We start from the raw sequence: 18,929 nt of genomic DNA on the forward strand, positions 1-18,929 counted from the left end.
AAATATTGTTACTAAACTTGATCTTATCTTCATCCAAGTTTAGCCTTTAATATCTTCAAACATTATCTTCAATCATCCATGCTTGGATCTTCAAATCTCTAATCTTATCTTATGTAATCTTCAATCAATCTCCATACATGATTAGCCTCCATGAATAGTTCCGCCCATAATTAGCTCTTGGTTCTTCCTTTAAATTGTGATACTAAATATGGTTTTGATAATTTTCTTGGCTTGTCCTTGCCTAACTTAGTTTGTGTTTCCAAATAGCTTCACACCAAACAAAGCTTCATACATTCTCCATAATCTTGAATTCTTGCCAATGATAGTTTATTCCTCTCTCTCTTTAAAATAGATCTTTCTAAAAAGGAACTCTATCAAAGATATTATTTATTATCCCGGATCTTACCAAGGATAGATAAATATACCTAAAATAAAACTTACCCTTCTTAAAGAGATCCTTTAGACTTGATGCACTTTCCAAAAATAGTTGATCATCACATGACTCAATTGAAAGGAATATCTACTAAACACAATCTTCATCTTTGATCTTCTAACCCTTGTAGCTTCACATGTCATGACATCATCACTTTGTTCCACATCATCATCTTAGTCAATGCTTTCTTTGTTGAGTCTTCATTGCCACATCACCTTCCTCTTGCCATGCCATTACTTGGCTTGTCATATAATGTCAATCCAAGTCATCGGACTTAACAATCTCCCCCTTTGGCATTATTTGACAGAACCTTCTCGATTCTGCTCCTGTCAGACTGATGCTTGTTACAACACCATGTTACAACATATACTGACAACTGGACATGACCTTAGGACTTTTACAGGACTGACTGTATGACTTATTACTAGTTGATGAATACATAACATAACTGAAGAACAACCAACTAGATATTAACACAACAAAAACAAGAATCAGTCCAGTCCAACATACATAAAGAAAAGACAAATAAATTGTTCACACAAAAATGTAAAACAACAAGAGTAGCTCTATCACCCTTTTTGTGTTAGATCATGACAAAGTGGCGTTGAAACTCCACCTAGGTTGTTGTAGTGCTGCTAGCTGGAGGCTCCCATTTTCTTCTGTCGGATAACTTTAAGTTGAGTCTTAATGCGATGCTTCTGTTGAGAGACAATGCCTAGTTCTGTGGATAATGCTTTTTATCTCCTCTCTAGGTCTTCAAAATGTTGACTCAACAACTTCTCACAGTCTTTTGAAATGGGGGTGCTTGAGTCTTCATTTTCTGCAACAGGTGGTGATGATTGTCTCCCAACTGGCAAATCAATCATTTTTCGAATGCCAAAGAGTTTCGGAGAGATTTTCAGCTTTTTGATGCCATATACTAATTCAAAGTTTTCCACAGGAACCTTGTTCTGCAACATATATAAAGTGAGTGATCAAGACTGGATATCCAAGATGTTTCACAGTCAAGGTGACATTGACCATGTCAGTGATCCTATCAAATATAAATTGCCCCAGATTGAACTTCCTCCCAGTAACTATGGCATTTAGTAGCATGGTCATTTCCTTTAAAATGCTTGAGGTGTTGGCAGTTGGAAACCAGTTGAACACACCCAATTTGAGCAGTACATTGTTTTTTACTATCAATTTTAAAGTTGAAAGCCTTAATTCTGAACCCCATGTACTGCACTTTCCTCCAGTTACCGTTTCCACTATTTCCTCTAAATACTCAAAGTCTTCATCATAAACATATCTTCCAAAATCAGTTTCTGTGGGGAATTCCATAAATTCATTGATGCTTTTTGGTGAGAATTTCACCATCTTTCCTCTGATAAACACTTGGTGATAGCTACTAGCTCTTGGAGACTTGATGTCTCGGGATAAATTGCTATAGAATTCTTGTACAAGAGAAGGACTGTAGTGTTTTGCAAATGTAACTAATTTGAACAGTCCTTTTTCAACCAAAAAATCAACCAATCCATACTGGTCAAATGTAGTTTCATCAATCACTCTTTTAGCTGTTATTCCCCTTTCACATATAATCTTCCATTTCTTCCTACATTAATTCTTTATTCAAGACTTTTCTGAGTCTGGTACTGTTGACTTTTTCTTATTTGCCGAAACTGTGGGGGTCTTCTTTGATGAAGGCTTGGGTTGAGTTGCCAAGTTCTTTTTCGGTCTCTTTGCTTCAGCTTTCTTCTGGCTTCTAAGAACTAGCCCCTCCTTTCTCTTCAACCCACTTTCTACTATTTTCTTCTTCTTTCTAAGTTCCTCTACCTTCCTCTTCAGGGGTACATTCTCTGAACTGTGGGAACTCTGTGATGTTGCAACAGGAGTTGGGACATACTCAGCATCTTCAACATCTGGCTTCTTTCTAGAGTTCTTCAATTCTATTAAAATCTTTTGCACTTCCTCTTCAGGATCTTCATCAAACTCTGACCTGTAACTCCCAGTAGAATCACTCGATTCTTCTTCTGATTCTTCAACAAGTGCTTCCTTTCCTTTGGCATTACCTGGCATGCCTTTATCAACAAATTCTCAAACTTCTTCATTCCCTTGTACTTTGTTTGCTTCAGGTTGTGTTGTAACATCTCCAGCAGTCTTCTCAACATTGTATTGTTCTGCAAACTTCACAGCCTTTTCAATTTCGGAAAAATCACTGAACAAATCTCTCTTCCAATCATATGCAGTCTTGCTCTTTTTGCTAGAATCATCAGGATTAATTTGGGCAGAACTTTCTTTCTGAGATTCCAAATTGCTCTTTCTTTTGAAGATATTTGGAAAGGCATCATCCATCCAACCATAGGGATCGTTTGTAGAGGTCTTACCTGTCGTGGATGAACCTCCAGACCCTTCCTCCTTTCTAAATAATTCTGGAAACCTTCTGGTGAGCCAGGCCAAGGGATTCTTCCTTTCTATTTCAGATGTCTCTGGATAGGCCACACTTAATTAATGGTGCTGGTGGTACATATGGGATAATCGCCATGAATAAATCCTCTTGAGCTTTACGGGTCGCGTTGCTTCCATCACTTGATTGCTTCATCCCTTGAGATGAGCTACTGCACTTCTTCTTCTTCTTCTTTAGCCCTTTGCAGGTGACTCTCTTGAACTTCATCTCGGTTCCTTTCCTTCTCTTCACTGAAAACCGGAGGGACCTTTGGAATTAGAGATTTTGAAAACCCTCTATTTTAATGTTGGAAGTTGTAACTAAATAACTTCCATTATTAAACAAATTTCACATTTTCTTTTTAATTTAAAAAAAACATTGGGATTTTCCTTAATCATTTTTCCCCCATTTTTTTTTATAAATCAAACCAAGAAGAAGAAAAAGATTTTTGGGAAAAGATTTTTGGAAGAGGGGGAGGGGTTAAGATTTGAGCAAGCAAGACGAACAACTGTAAAACGGTGCTAGATTTCACTTAGTTTTTTTTGTAGTGAATTCTTGCGTGTAGCTCTCCTAATTTATTGGGTTTGATTTTCTTTTGATTTCTTCTTGATGTCATTAGCATCTATCATTGACTTGATGATGTGTGTGTTGTTTGTGAGTATCTTGTTGATGTGTTATGTTTTTTTGTTGTAAATCTCTCGTTGTATCTAGAGAAAGAACCCACTTATTTTCTTATTGTTGACATAGTAAAAATGCTTAAGATGCTATATGGAGAAGTCCCGTGGTTTTTTTTCCTGGATTTGAAAGATTAATTTTGCACACTAAAATTTATGTATTTGCATCATTGTTTGCATTTGCTGAGTTTTCCACGCTAAAACAGGGAGGTAGTATGCCGTATAGAAGCCGCATAACATCTCTAAAAACCCATACAATTCCTTATAGCCCACATAGAGCCTGCACAGGGCGGCAGAGAAGCATGCTGGCAATCGAATCAAAACAACTAGCTAACAAATGCAAAAGTAAATAACAGTAAATACTTTAATTACTAGTAAATAAAAATAACCAATAGGAAAAATAGTACAACAAGGACATTGATGCCTATAGTAGAAACAACTCTTCTACGTTTACCCGGGTGAAAACATCAAGGCTAGTCTACATGCCGGCAATCAAATCAAGCACATGTGAATCAGGGTCAGATGTCTTCTAGTAATCTAGTGTATCAGTGTATGGGAGGCCCTCAAAATTGTATGCTCTTTTTCACCTTTGGTGTCTGTTGCTCCAACTATTGCTTTTTGCTAGTAGGGGCTACATCCACACACACAAAAATATGAGATTTATATTTTAAATGACTGTGTAGAAAATTAAAATTTTGCAATTGAAAATGTATTTACCAAAAATACCAAGTGATTACTTTTGCTAGCAGGGATGAAGAGGCTTTACTGGAGTTGTTTAGATTTGGAGAAACCAATTAGTCAATTTCTCCAAAGGCCTTACTGGAGGAGTTTAGAAATATTTATTACACAAATTGTTTTATAAGTAAAATAATCAATTATTTTGATAGATACAGAACAAAATTAACACTGGCTGTTTTGTTATGTTTGTTTGGGTGTACGTATGCACTTATAAATGCTTTTGATTTGTGAGATGAGGACAAGGATTTATGATCATTGGCTACATTAGTGGGGGGATAAATTATTTTTCATGGAAGATGTTTATTATTTTTTTCAGAAATATTTCTAGAAAAATACTAAAACTTATTATTTTTTTTTTAATAATTCTGCTTTTGTTAGAATCACAACCAATTAATCATGTTTTTTTCTCTATGTTAGAAAAATCAAATCTAATTAATGGTGCTTTAAATTAAATTTTAAGTTTTTAAAAGAATTAAAATTTAAGGTTTTTTTAATCAGTCAAAAAGGATTATTCTAAAACTCTTTAAATGTGTTTAGCATTTAAAGATTTTTATAATTAGCCTCCACACCAACAATATACCACACATTCTTACAACATTAATTAATTGAAGAATTTTAAGGATCGGACAAAATATCAAACAATCATTAATTAATATATTTTTTATATATATTTTTGCAACGAATAGGCGACAAGCAATCCCCAATACCAAAGGCATATATATATATATATATATATATAGAAGTACATAAACATTTTTGTTTAAATGTGAGAACCAGTGGGCTACACCCGTTCTCCATTCCATATGTATATATATATTTTATTTTGATCACAAGCAAGATTTTATTTAACCATCAAACATAACAGTGCTCCAAAAGAAACTGATTAGCCAGACGAACCCTAATTAACCCTAATCCAAAGAGTGAGATATCTCCCTAAATTTCGTTGCATGCTTTTCAAGCAGAGAAAGAAAAACATCCACGCCACCATCCGGAGACAAAGAAGGGATGAGGATTGACAATCCTTCAAAAGGCATCCATGTCAATGAAATACCACAAAGCTTCACACCTCCACCAAAATCAACCACATCGAACACAAGCCCTAACCAGCTATCAACTTCCATATTTGGTGACAGCACATTGCCGGGCTTCTCATTGCAAGCCACAAGATCTCTATCTCCGTAAACTTCACCAAAGTCAATAAACGACCGGAAATAATCATCTCCCATAACTCTCACCGCCTCACGAACAATCCCCGCTGCAGTCGCCACCCCACCTTCAATCAATGCCCTTCCTTTTGCTTTCGGATATACATTCAAAGCCAAGTTACCAAAAAACTCCAGTGGCACCGGAGGCTGTAACCGACGCCGGCCATTGACTGGTACACTCAACATAGTACACTCCTCATCATCCAACTGCCGTGCTATCGTCACTTTCCTCCATAGATACCCTGCTAGTGTCTCAAACGTGGTGTGTTTTTCAGTGTTTAATTTATTGGTCTGAGCTTTGAGCTTCATGATAAAGTCCGGAGAAAAGTGCAACAGCAAGTTGGTGATCTCACTAGGATCAACATCAGTCCTAGTGATATTAATAAACTCATTTGGTTGAGGAGATAGGGGCATGAATTCACTCCCCCAGTGATCAAATTGCACCAGATGGGGATCCCTAGGCTTGAGCCATGACTGATCATAGACTGGAAGTGGATCAATGGGGATACCACGTACCATCTTCCCCCATGCTACCAAGAAAGAGACCATGGACTGGCCGTCAGCGACACGGTGGTGGGCAGTGACGCCAATGACCAGCCCGCCGTACTAGAACCGATTGAGCTGAACTTATAGTAAGTGCTTTGCGTCATTGACATCAGGATGGAGGAGTCTGAAGATCGGTGAGGGAGTGAGAGGCAGGTGATCTTCTAGTTTGGATGAGACAGTAGCCTCAACGACGAGCGCACCTCCATCAGGTCTTCCGACAGTAAGAGAAGGGCGGCCACGTGAGTCAGTAGAGACGTTGGCGGTGAGAGTTGGGAAGTGGACGAGGGTCTTGGAGAGGCCGGAGATGATGGCAGCGTTGGTGGAGGTGGGAGGAGTGAAGGCATAGAGGACGGCGATGTGGTAGTTGAGGGCAAAACGGTCGAAGATGGTGAGGGGGACGTCGGAAGGGTGAGAGATGGGGCTTGTGAGGATGGTGGAGGAGTTTGTCACCTTCACTTCCATTAATTTGTGGGATATGAATTCTATGGGTTCTTGTTCTTTGTTTTGTGTGAATGGAAGGGGGTAGAGAAAGAGATAATGATTTATAGATGGTGAACTGGTTGTGTATATAATTTAATTATAAGTTGGAGCGGAGCATTAACAAAATAACGGAATTTAAGGACAAAAACATTGCTGAAATGACAGTACTCCAGATCATTAATTTCAGTGATGCGTTGACATTGTTGCAATGATATTGCTTCCTCTACATTCTATACTGCTGCATTTCTCACATGCGCTCTGTTTTTTATTAAACATTCCTGAATTAACGATACAGGTTTATAGGATGATAGTGATTAGTGACCCTAAATCTTTTTTTGAAATGCAAGTGACACTTAATCTGTAGACGTATAAAGCGAGGGACTGAAGAAAGAATTAAAAAATAAAATAATAAAATGTCAGTAATCAACTGAACAAAGTAATCTCACATGCAAGCAAGACACACCAGGCAGGCCCCAAAAAACTTCAAAACAAGAGAGCTTGGGCCACAATAAGGAGACAAACACCGCCACCTCTGTACCAGAAAACCTTTATTTTTTTATTTTTAATTGCTACAAGCCTACAAGTGGAGAAAACCATTTTTTTCTTACTATAAATAAAAAAACATGCACGTTTTTCTCTTACTATGAATAATATTCCAGCAACCCAATAAGAATTTAGATGCCTCACAGTACAACTGATGTGAAGCAATACCAACATTTTTAATAATAGGATTTGATTTGACTAACACATATTTCTGTATATGACAAACTATAGTGAGCTGGTTTTTTTATTAATAGCCATATCTAATAAGCAAAATAAAATCATTTATACATATGTGTACGGAATTTGTTGAGGTGTTGCTTTATTAATTGATTTGTTAAGTAATGCTATAGTATCTAATTTGATTGGGTCATCATCAGTAGCAAATAAACTACTCATAGAACAAAACAAATGACGCTAATATATATTATCAATACCAAGATATACCATGAAGGGGGAGGTCATGGGATCAAATCTCTCCCCCAACAGTATTGTTCCCCATACTGTTTATATACTGTTCACCCGGGATTTCTATATTATTCTCATACCGTATCATATCTCTGTATATCCAGGGTTCTAGATCTTGTTTAGATCTTGCTTTATATTCATAAAAAAATGGCGACATTTGTCGTCTATTATTCAGATATACCATGAATATATAGAATCAGAAATATAAGAACTGTTTGTTATATATGTAATGTGGATGAGACTAGACTTTTTCTCTCTTTTAAAAATTTAAAAGAGGAAGCATCAAGGTCCATCTATGAAGCCATACATAAGGAAAGTCATATATATCGACACACAAGATGATTAACTGAAACATATTACAGATATATATCATGCACAGTACAAAACAATATGTAATTTTTTTTTCATTTTACACTATATTTTGTGTGTGTATTACGCGTGTGGTTTTAGAAATGTATCCATGATGTCCTTTTAATTTGTAATCTGTGTACGGAGTTTTAAGAACAGTCTTTAGTATGGCTAGTGATACTAAACCAAATTATACTAGTTTTTAGAAAGAAATCTTAATTAAAAAAAAATGTCCACCTTAACGCCCACGGGCAGCGTGGCAGGTTTGTATAGTGTATAATGATGGCCAGTACTGAGTGCCTATCAAGACTTCATTGGTTGGGACTTGGGAGTGCATCCACGCGAAAAGGTCTTGAAAACATGCATGTGCAGTGAGCCCAACCCACATGCACACCCGTACGCGATTATTACAACTTGATTTGGTGCAATCAGTTCCTCCATAGGTCGATCAAGTGCAACCATCACAGCTGAAACCTAGTTTTCCTATGCGAGGAATTAAGGTTGAAGGTGTCCTGCACCAATTGGCTCAAATGAGATAAATTTAAGCATTTTTATTACTCTTAACTCAAAAGCCTTTGAATATGAGCCCCTCGTCCCGAAACTGCTGACCAACCATCTAAAACTGGCGCTAATTAAGGTCTGCATGTATCTCCAACCGGTGTAGCTTATTAAACTTTGTGTCGCTGATTGACTGAATGATTTGAACTTTCATTTCTAATGGTGTTTGTGTGGTGTTTGTACTCCCTTGTACCTTGTACCCTGTTAAACGAAAAAAAAACTACCTCCTTTCCTTGCTTAGCAGGTTGTATACAGTGTTAAAATTTGACTGGCAATAGACCTATGCATATCTTCACCTCCCGGGATAAGAATCATAGAAACCAAGAGATAATAATGTTGGTTATGGCTTCTCATCAAATGGTTGGAATGACATGGAATCATGTTCACACCATTCATTGAAAAAAAAAAACTAACAACAGAACATCACACAGAGTGGATGCAATGGCTGCCAACTATACGCCGCACCCAAAAACAAAAACAAAAACAAAAAAACAAAAACAAAAACAAAAATAAAAAATCCCTTTAGTATATCAGAAGGCATATATAAGACATGCCACAAGATGTGTTTCACAGCTCAAGATGACGCCCATATCAGCCGGCATCAATCGCCATGCCCTTGGAATGCACTAGAAACACATATGACTTAAAAGAGCCAAATCACCATTGACTGAAAAACAAAAGAATGCTTATAGTAGTGCTACTCTTATAGACAGGCAAAGAAAACAGATATAATCGTTCTTAAGGGTAGATTCAAGCACGCGTACATATGGTGGGTCTGATACGCACTATCAGTATATGGTAGTAGTAGTAGTAGCACTTTTTCAAACAAGACCCAAAAAAAAAAAAAATACTAAAAAGATAGTTTTGAATGGTTGACCTACACACAACAGGACCACTACAATCACAATACCTACAACAATAGAGAAGGGTACAGTTTTTCAATCTGAAATATTGCCTACTCTACCACTAGTTTAGTAAAGAGATGATACATCATTGCTGAGGCTTTCCATCAAAGCTAAGAGGCTGCTGATAGAACGGAGCCTGCATAAGACGGCAAACAATTAAAGCAATACCATGTTCAACAAAAGCTGAGTCTAGAAGTGCCTACCTGGAACACGGCATGCTTGAAATGTTCATAGGAATGGGCATAAAACATGGCAGTGCTAGGCCATTGCATGTAAACAGCATCCCTGGAAGTCTGGTTGCATCCGAAAGCACAAAATGGGCCTATAACTGGGTTTGATTGGCTAAAACTCATTGAGGATTGGACCCTAGGCACCTGAGGGAAACCCGCTTCATATGGCATCTGCCAAGATGGAGGAGCATGCAGCTTTCTCACACTCAAGATTTCTAATCATTTGCAAACATTTTGATTTGTGGTTAGGAGAGCCCAAGAATTTAACACTACAAGCAGTTCTATAATTAAACATTTGAACATCTGACCAAGAGTTAAGAACAAAAGGATTTAAAGAATTTTTTTCTTGGCTGATCTAGGCAGCTGAGGAAGAAAACATGCTTCTTCATTCCAGCGAGAGGAAGGTTTCTTTGTTCTATCACTTCTGTGAATTCGGGGAGATGGAACAGGTGATTGCTGAGAACCCTGAGTCTAAGAACCATGCCTTGATCCCCCTGATTCATCAGAAACCCTGACCCTCGCAGTCGCGTCAATAGCAGAAACACACTAACTCACATGCAGAAGGTCTTCTTGCATAAAGTCTTCCTGGTCATCATTGTGGATGTTCTCCTCTTCTAGGTAATGATCATCATCAACAAAACCTTCAGTAAGTAAGTCTTGCTCATCATCTTCACCCCATCTACAAGCTCTTCATCAAGTGGGTCATCAATTGGAGCTGGCAAGGAAACCTCAGTCAAGGTAATTTTTTCTGAGATTTCCTTTGGGATCAATGACCATCCCGTGTAAGATCACCCACTTATACCGATCAGGTATCTCCATAGCCGGGGGTTGAGTTCTCAGGTGACAAGGAAGTGAGAACCCAGAAGAGGTGGACTTGGATTTATGAGAATCTGCATTTGAAGAATCTAAAGGCCGTTTGGATTGTTTAATAGGAATGGGAATATGGGGAATAGGAAAAGGAGAGGAATGTGGATGGGAATAAGGGAATGAGAATAATGTGTTTGGTTGAGGGAATAAGGATTGGGAATAGAAAAAGTAAAAAGGTAGGATGTAGTAAAATTACATCAATACCTTTGTAGGTAAATGGTAAAATATTATATAAAATAATGGATTATGTTTAATGATAAATATTTAACATTATTTATTATTAATTATTAATAATATAAATATATATTTCAATATATTATAATTATATAATTAATCTTAATAATTTATTTAACTATTATATATTTATTAAATTAGTTAATATCATTAAATACGTTTAATTAAGTTAATTTCATTTATTGATTTTAATTTTAATTTCCCAAAATAATTTATTTAAACCATTTAATAAGTAAATCTAAATATATAAATATGTAATTATATTATTTAAATTATTAATAAATATTCAAATTTAATATTTTATTTCATTTATTTGTATTAATTTTCATTATTGTACTTAATTATTTACATTAATAATATTTTAAATAAACATATCAAAAAACAGAAAATTGTTATTTATGAAAGAATTTAATAATACTACTTATTTTAATAATATATCTATTTTAAATTATTATAATTTAATATATTTAATTAATAGATGAATTAATTAATAGAATTGTTTACTTAACCAATTATATCAATCAATGAATAAATCATTTGTTCTCTTCTCGGATCATAACCTATAACTTCAAATCACAAAGATGAAGTTCAAGAAAAAAAATACATTTTATAACATTTCAATGAAATTTGTACCACACGGACCTAAAAAATATATGAAGACAGTTTACCATCTTCCTTCTTTTACCTAAAAATGATAACAATTCATAATGCTTTGATAGAAAACATAGTGCATTACAAATTCATAATAGGTGCTACACAACATTCTTTTAGAATCTTACAAGGCAAACAAAATACATATTGTCAAAGCAAATATAAGTTTGGTTCTTAACATAGACATGACAAAGAGCCAAACCACAAATAACATAGGCATACAACGTAAGATGCGTAGTAAACTGTTGAACTTGCCATTAAAGGATCTGACATGGATGTTACTGCTTCTGTTGATAGTCAGGTATGTCCTATAGATTAATAGGAAATATGACATGAATATCAATGAAATTGATGAATACAAAATTGGTCATAACATATTCAATGAATACATTACCAATGTTTCCAAGTAGTAGACGACAAAAACGTAGCTTTTTGTCATCCGGCAAATCCCAGAACATGTCTAGTTTTTCCTCATCTTGCCTTAAAGTTTGCAATACCACCAAAGCTTCATCCTCGGATAGCCCATTTATGTTGAAATTACTTGATTTAATAATTTCTTCTTCTCTTGAACTTCTTTACGAGCTGCCTCCTTGAGTGCATTGGCATCGGCATTTCGAACTGCACATTCAGCTAATGTCTTAAATCCCGCACCCACCAACTCCACAAATTGCCGAAATTTTTTTGAAATACTTGCAATGTTTGTGTCCTTAGCACGCTTTTTCTTCCTATGTGTTGCAGAAGTTGAGGCACTATTATTTGAAGTCATTGGTGATGGAGGTTGAATGGGTTCCTCTGTTGGTATGAAAAAATCTTCACTTTGAAATTGGGAAAATGCAACATTCTCATCAAGGCTAATGTTTTCATGCATGTATTGGTCCACATCATCTCCAAGGTCACCCCTTGCATTGCCTTGTGCTCTATCCTTTGTGAAGACTGGGGCAAGATCATTGAAGAATGGAAAAGATTTTCCATAAAGACCCGCTGCTTCCTTGTGATTCTGTGGACAATTACAAAAGAGCGTTAATATATTGACAAGAAATAATGCTTTTTATGTAATTGACAAATTTAGATAAATGTAGCTTAACATATTCATCCTACGCACTCTTCTCGCACTCGATGATACTTTCTTCGTGGTTCCAAATGAAACCACTAATGGAAAGTATATTGGCGATCGCTGTAGTTTTCATTCTAAAGAGTTTCACACGTGACTCTATATTTGGTATAGCCTTAAGCGTAGTATGCAGGAATTTTTCCTTGATCATCTTCTCTAACTGGTGTAGATATCCATTTTTGAAGCCATTCTCCCGCACCACATTGTATTTGTGGATAACTCAACTAAGGCGTCAATAAATGCCTTGTCTTCTTGTGTTGTCCAGAAGTGTTTGTTTAGACCCCTACCCCTTTGTTGTGAGTCAGGTTCCATTCTATAATCAGGAAAAAAAAAATTAGCAAAAACACATATTATGCAAACTCAAAATTTGCAAATAACACACATGCAAACCCAAGCAAATCCAATTTAAGTCCCACATAATCAACATTAAAAAGGAATAATACATTCATTAATTATATAGTAGTAGTAAGCACTCAGCAATACACACAAAGTAACATTCATTTATTTGTATGTATATATATATGTAAAACAAAGTTGTGAGCTTCATTTATTTTTATGTATGTATATAGCTCAAAGAACATTACCACTACCTTGCATTCATAAAAACATATTTGCAAAATAAACAAATTACAAAAACACTAGTGTGTCCATTATGCACATTGCACAAAAGCATCCATATTTAGTACATGCATCCTAATTTTTTGGATCAATTTATCTCCATACATTAAACATGTCTGTAGCCATGTCGAGCCTAAATTGGGTCCAACCATCAGTTGGCTCAATAGTTGTAATGCTATCGTTGTCCTCTTCGGTGCTCTTCTCAAATATTAGATTATTCACTTCATCCTCTGCAGGGTCTTCTGTCATTTCTCTTCTAATAAAATTGTGGAGTAAACAACATGCGTTAATGATACGCCTTTCAGTGATAATATTGTAAAAACTTGGACTTGCTAAAATCTTCCAACGAATTTTAAGAAGCCCAAACGTCCTCTCGATCACATTTCTAGACGCAGCATGCTTCATATTAAAAAACTCTTGAGCTGTATTTGGTTGCCGACCATTAGCCCAAGAGCTTAAGTGATATCGCTGGCCTCTAAAAGGTGCTAGAAACCCGGGTGAATTTACATATCCAGCATCGACCAAATAATAACAACCTAGACCACAAATGAGTAGTTGATGTTAGCTAGTGGTTTTTGTTAATTTTTTTTCATTGCTAATGTTATCTTCAATTGAAGAGTACATTTATTTACCATTTGGAACCTTTAGACCGTTGGGCTTTGTAATGGCATCCCTAAGAACTCGACCATCATGTGCTGAGCCTTCCCAACCAGACAAGACATATATAAATTGCATGTCTTGACTGCAAACACCGAGTACATTTGTAGTTATTTCAGATTTTCTTGTTCTATATCTTGGTCGATCAACTTTTGGCACATTGACACGAATATGTGTTCCATCCAATGCTCCAAGACAATTCTACATTGGTGAAAACAAATTATTACTAATAAGAAATCTATTGTATTTTTTAATTTAAATAATATGAATTTAGTAATATTACCTTAAACATTTTCCACCTATAATCATCCGGATTTTCAAGAATAGGTTTAGGTTTCTTCAACAGGACATCATGGCAAAGGATAATTGATTTCAAAACTGCATGGAAGTGTCTGCTAACTGTTTCGCCAATCGGACAAAGTCAAATTTAATTATCCTATTTTTCACATGATGGGCCACAATGTTTTGGAAACATTGCTATCATTTTCTCTACCATGACATTTCTTGTATCGCGTAGCCTACCAGTAATTGTCAATAATCGACATAGGCTATGAAAACAACGTCGATCCATGCGCACTTTATCAATACACTTTATGTCACTTCCGTAAACTGCACAATAAAGATACTCATGTTGTCTACGACGTCTAGTAGATGTTGATTCAATCTCATAATGGATCACATTTTATCTATCACTTTCTTCACTTATTACACATACAGTGATAATGATGTTCACGGCAAAAAAAATACATGCATACATCATGTAAAGTACTTGTTCCACTTGGGCATCTTCCATATTTCCATTATTCATAGCTAACAAAGAAAACAATATTCATTTTGTAAGAAACTTATTCATGTTGAGGAAAACATCAAAAAGACATTAAAATTTTATTTTTTAATAGTACCATAACACGTATGACATAGTTTGTTTTGCATTGGAAACCCACTTAAGGTGTAACAAAATGTTGAAAGATGCCAACAAAAATCCAGATTTTAGGGAAATTTTGAATTTTTTTTCTTTATTTTCTATGCTTACTGTCAAACATGCCCCAAATAAATGAACTAAATCGAGATATTAAATGCAGAATTATATAGAAAACAATTTTCCATTTCCCATACATTAAACTTTGGGGAAAAAAATATAGTTTTTAAATACTTTGGTTTTCTTGTTTCTGCCAAGGTATATGCAGGTTTCTTGAATAAGGATGAATTACATGTTGAAATTTCAGCTTTTTTGTTGAACTAGGATGAAGTAAAAGGCTCATGTAGACATTGCTTTGTTAATGTACGATGTTAAAGTAACAGCTTTGTTTAAGGTATTAGTTCGAATATGTGAGTGTGAACTCTAGTCAAATAGTATGAACTTCAAACTATTATACTGAATAGATGTGACTATATTTAAGCATGTCTTTGTTATAACTATTAAAAAGATATATGAACTTAATATCATATTTATTATGTAGTTTGCGCCAAACAAAAAAAAAAATCTAAAAACATGATAATGGTATTAATTAAATCAAAATTAATAAATTAAAATTTATAGAGTTATCTAATTAGTTGTAAGTTGGATTTTTATAAGGATAATATATATTTAAAATTTTAAAATAATTTTGATAATTTTTTTAAAAAGATCCATTTAAAATATCTCAATTAATTAAGATTATTGTTAATACATGAATATGTGATAATTTTAAAAATAAACATCTTGGTCATTTGAGTCAACACAAAATTATACAATTTATATTCCTTATTTATCCAATATCCATTTCGATTATTGTTGAGAATTTTAAACCTAAAGGTTTTAACTTTTTAAAATCTAATAGTACTTGTACTAAGATTTGATTGTTTATTTTGTATTGTTAACTCTTAAGATAAAAATAATAATTTATTAAAGAAACATCATATCAATTGGTGTCTTGGTTATCACGTTAGTCTAACACACTGGTTATTGTTTTCTCTCATCCATACTTCAAGGGTTACCAACACTGCCCCATTATATACTAAAGTATCCACTAGTACTATGCTAGTGATCCTAGCCATAAAAAGAAAAGTTAATTCCTATGCTAGTATGGGAATCTTGTACTCCTTTTTAAAGCTAATTTATAAAAATCTAGTGTCATACTCATCACTCTGATAAATTCCCAATATCTAAAATTCAAGTAAAATGTTATAAGAATAAAAAAAAAACATTTTCATCAATTATGTAACCAAAGAATCAAGATGTCAAAGACCCATTCAATTTCAAATACTATGGAAACTTTCTACACTAGATCCAGCCATCAAAGCAAACCACGTGAACCTTATCTTCAATAAACAAACAGATTTCAAAAACAAAAAAAAGGAACTTTAAATTATAACATACAATCACAAGATCCTCACAGATAGACGCATAGATAAATAATCAAAATTTGATAGAATACTAGATCTATACCTTGTGCCTGGAAAAGAGATCGTACGACAATAGGACTGACGAGATCCAGCCGATTGGCAATGCCCCAAGCCTCCGTGATCTGCTGGGCCGACCATTATCAATCACAAAATCCATTGACTATGATAATTAAATGAAATCAAAGAAGCTTGAAATGAAGGAAGGAGAAGTACCTCGTGGACGCGTAGGTGCGAGATAGCAAAACCGGTGACCGACGATGAGGCACTGGATTAGACAGGGGTTCGGCTGGAGTAGGGTTCGGCTACCGGAGAATGGGAAAGAAAAAAGAGAGAAAGTGAGAAAAGAGGCTTTATATATGCTAAGGGTAAATTAGTAATTATATAACTAAGGCATACTTCTTCCCCATTTTTGGGTGGAATAGGATGCCTCCTCTGGAAGTAATCTTCTTCCCATGCATGGAGGCAACCGATGCTTTTCCTGATTACCAAACAAGGGCTTAGGAATATCCATGATCCAAACGCCCCCTAATAACATCAGAGATGAAATACCAGGCTGATGTTTCTCCAAGATATCCTCAATATCTAGAGGCAAAGTTTTCTCGGAAGAAAGAGGTAAAATAATAGATGAATGTTCCTTGTTAACTTGAGTAGCCATATCACGAGGCAGCTCATCCACTAACATAGGAACAGGCTGAAAAGAAGTCAAATCCTGAGGCAAGGCTGAGATATCAGAATGAATCATGGGGTCATCAGCTGAGATCTCATCTCGAGGCATGGGATCACGTGAAGCATGTTTTAAGGGGTTCTTCTCCAAATGGGCCACATCACAAGGCCCATCCAACGGCTTGGAAAAGTTCTCAATAGAATTGGGATCCAGACATGAGCTAGAAGACGTCTGAATGGCGACGTGGCTTGGAGAAGAAAGCCTATCCCTAGGCAAATTAACAGAAGCTGAACGTGCCTCGTCATCCTTTCTCATGTTCAAGCACAGTTCATCGTCCCTCTCGGTACTTGCACCCGAGACCAGGACGTGAACGGGTCGGCTCACCTTTGACCGAGATTCGGGATCTCACCTCGTCACAGTGGAAGAGGACGAAAGCAAATCCAGCCCAGCCTCCGTTGACTGGCCAAGCCCGGAGCTGAGCTCCACGGGCTTACCAAGGTTCTCAACGGCGGGTGACTTCTGTCAAAGGTATGATTGAAGATGGTGTACTGCACGGTGACGTGAGGACTCAGGGTGGCGCCGCTGCAGTATGGGCGAAGGCCGGAGAGCATGGTGCTGGGGAGGCTGCTGTGAAGGAAATGGGAGATTGCACAGTACCAACATGCTACTGTACCAAATCAGAATGGTGAAGCATGGGTGTTAGCATGGAGGGGCCGGTGTCTGTCTCTCTATGGCAGTTATGGTAGTTAGCCTTTTTTGAAAGAGAAATGAGTTAAATATTAACTCATATCTCTTGGGTATGTAACCAGCCAATGCTGGACTGGTTTAGCTTAACCTGTGACCAATGGTGTGTTATTATGTTTTAGATAGCCAATAGACTGGCGGGATGATGTGTGGGTTTGTCTGTTTATTTTTGGTTTAAATAGTGGAGAAGAACTAGTGTTTGATTGGTTGGTCAACTTGAGTAAACTATCTTCCTCTTTCTCACTTGTTTTGACCGTGAAAACCCATTCTCCAAGAGAACCTGGCATTTCATCAAACATATGCGTTTATACTAGGCATTTCTCCAAACACTTGTCTCCTGGCTCACACTTCAGTGATTGTTCGCTCCAACAACTTCCCCTTAAGCACCTTCTCAACTTGGTGAGTACTTCGACGTGGAACCTCCATGTCAAGATTCGAAGCCGAACTATTCCGGACAGGATCAGGGGGAGACGAAGTGGGTTGGATCACCGGACCTTGAACCACCTTGGATCTAATAACTTGAATACCCGAGTCTTCTAATAGAACCTTGAAACTCCTAACACCAACATTGACAATGATCACCATCGGGAAAGAGATAGGTTTTTTAAGCCTCGCTAACACCCTAAGAAACTCCAGTGAAGATTCTTGCTTCTTTTGCATATAAATAAGATCGCCAAGCGGTGGAAGAACAACCACAATTGAATCCCAGTTCCAACAGTGAAGTGGCATGTTCGAGAGGCTAATCCAATGATACTCGCCGATGGCGAGTCCATGTGAACCAAACTCGAGTGTCCAATGTGAGAAAGCAATCGAGCAAGGGCCATGAGAGGAATTAAGTGGGACAGAGCCTCTCTTAACGATTGCAGACGTGGCTCTCGCTGAATTCATGGTGAGAATGAAGTTATCGGCAAAAGGAGTGATCGTACCCCGAGGACCGGAATTAAGAATCTCCAGCAAAGCCTGAGGCAGTGTGCTAACACTCGCATTCCCTGAGAAACCATTGATGATCACCATCTTCCTGAGTTCTTCTTTAGATTTAATAATCTCTTCAGAATAAGGCAAGGAAACTCTCAGAGCTAGGTTGCGAAGTTGAAGAACCAAGCTTGTCCTTAGGAAAGAAGGCTGGCGCATGCAGCAAAGGTTTAGCTTCAAAGTTGTACTTCTTCGATCTCGCTCTTTTACCTTCCGTTTCAATGTGAATAATAGGTGGAGTCTTCAAAGGACATCGAGCAGCGATATGTCCGACCCCTGAACATCGCTCTTTTAAGAATTAAAATGGTGATACATAATTATAATAATGGTATGTCTACAAAACCGTTAGAGAATTAAATGAAAAAAAAAAACAATATATTAATATATTATAATAAACGCCAATGTTGTTGCAATAGATCTTCTTGCATATTCGAAGCAAATGTCAGCATGCAATGCTCTTAATCTTATATATTGTT

General features: G+C 36.3%; 1 protein-coding gene across 1 annotated transcript; it reads right to left on the bottom strand.

Annotated features, from left to right (window-relative positions):
- Positions 1–5,127: 5,127 nt before the first annotated feature.
- On the bottom strand, positions 5,128–6,488 carry LOC120249357 (agmatine coumaroyltransferase-2-like). The gene is made up of 2 exons (XM_039257850.1): positions 6,121–6,488; positions 5,128–6,081 (listed from the first exon to the last, which is right to left on the bottom strand). The coding sequence occupies exons 1-2, from the start codon at positions 6,481–6,483 to the stop codon at positions 5,179–5,181; spliced, it is 1,266 nt and encodes a 421-aa protein (XP_039113784.1). The 5' UTR covers positions 6,484–6,488; the 3' UTR covers positions 5,128–5,178.
- Between the last annotated feature and the right edge of the window lie 12,441 nt (positions 6,489–18,929).

This window comes from Dioscorea cayenensis, chromosome 19 (genome assembly GCF_009730915.1).
Source record: "Dioscorea cayenensis subsp. rotundata cultivar TDr96_F1 chromosome 19, TDr96_F1_v2_PseudoChromosome.rev07_lg8_w22 25.fasta, whole genome shotgun sequence".
Taxonomy (NCBI): domain Eukaryota; kingdom Viridiplantae; phylum Streptophyta; class Magnoliopsida; order Dioscoreales; family Dioscoreaceae; genus Dioscorea; species Dioscorea cayenensis.

Coding starts and splice junctions, on each gene's coding strand:
- LOC120249357 (XM_039257850.1), bottom strand. CDS start 6,483: ATGGAAGTGAAGGTGACAAACTCCTCCACCATCCTCACAAGCCCCATC. Junction 6,082..6,120: donor TCCATCCTGATGTCAATGAC/GCAAAGCACTTA, acceptor AATCGGTTCTAG/TACGGCGGGCTGGTCATTGG.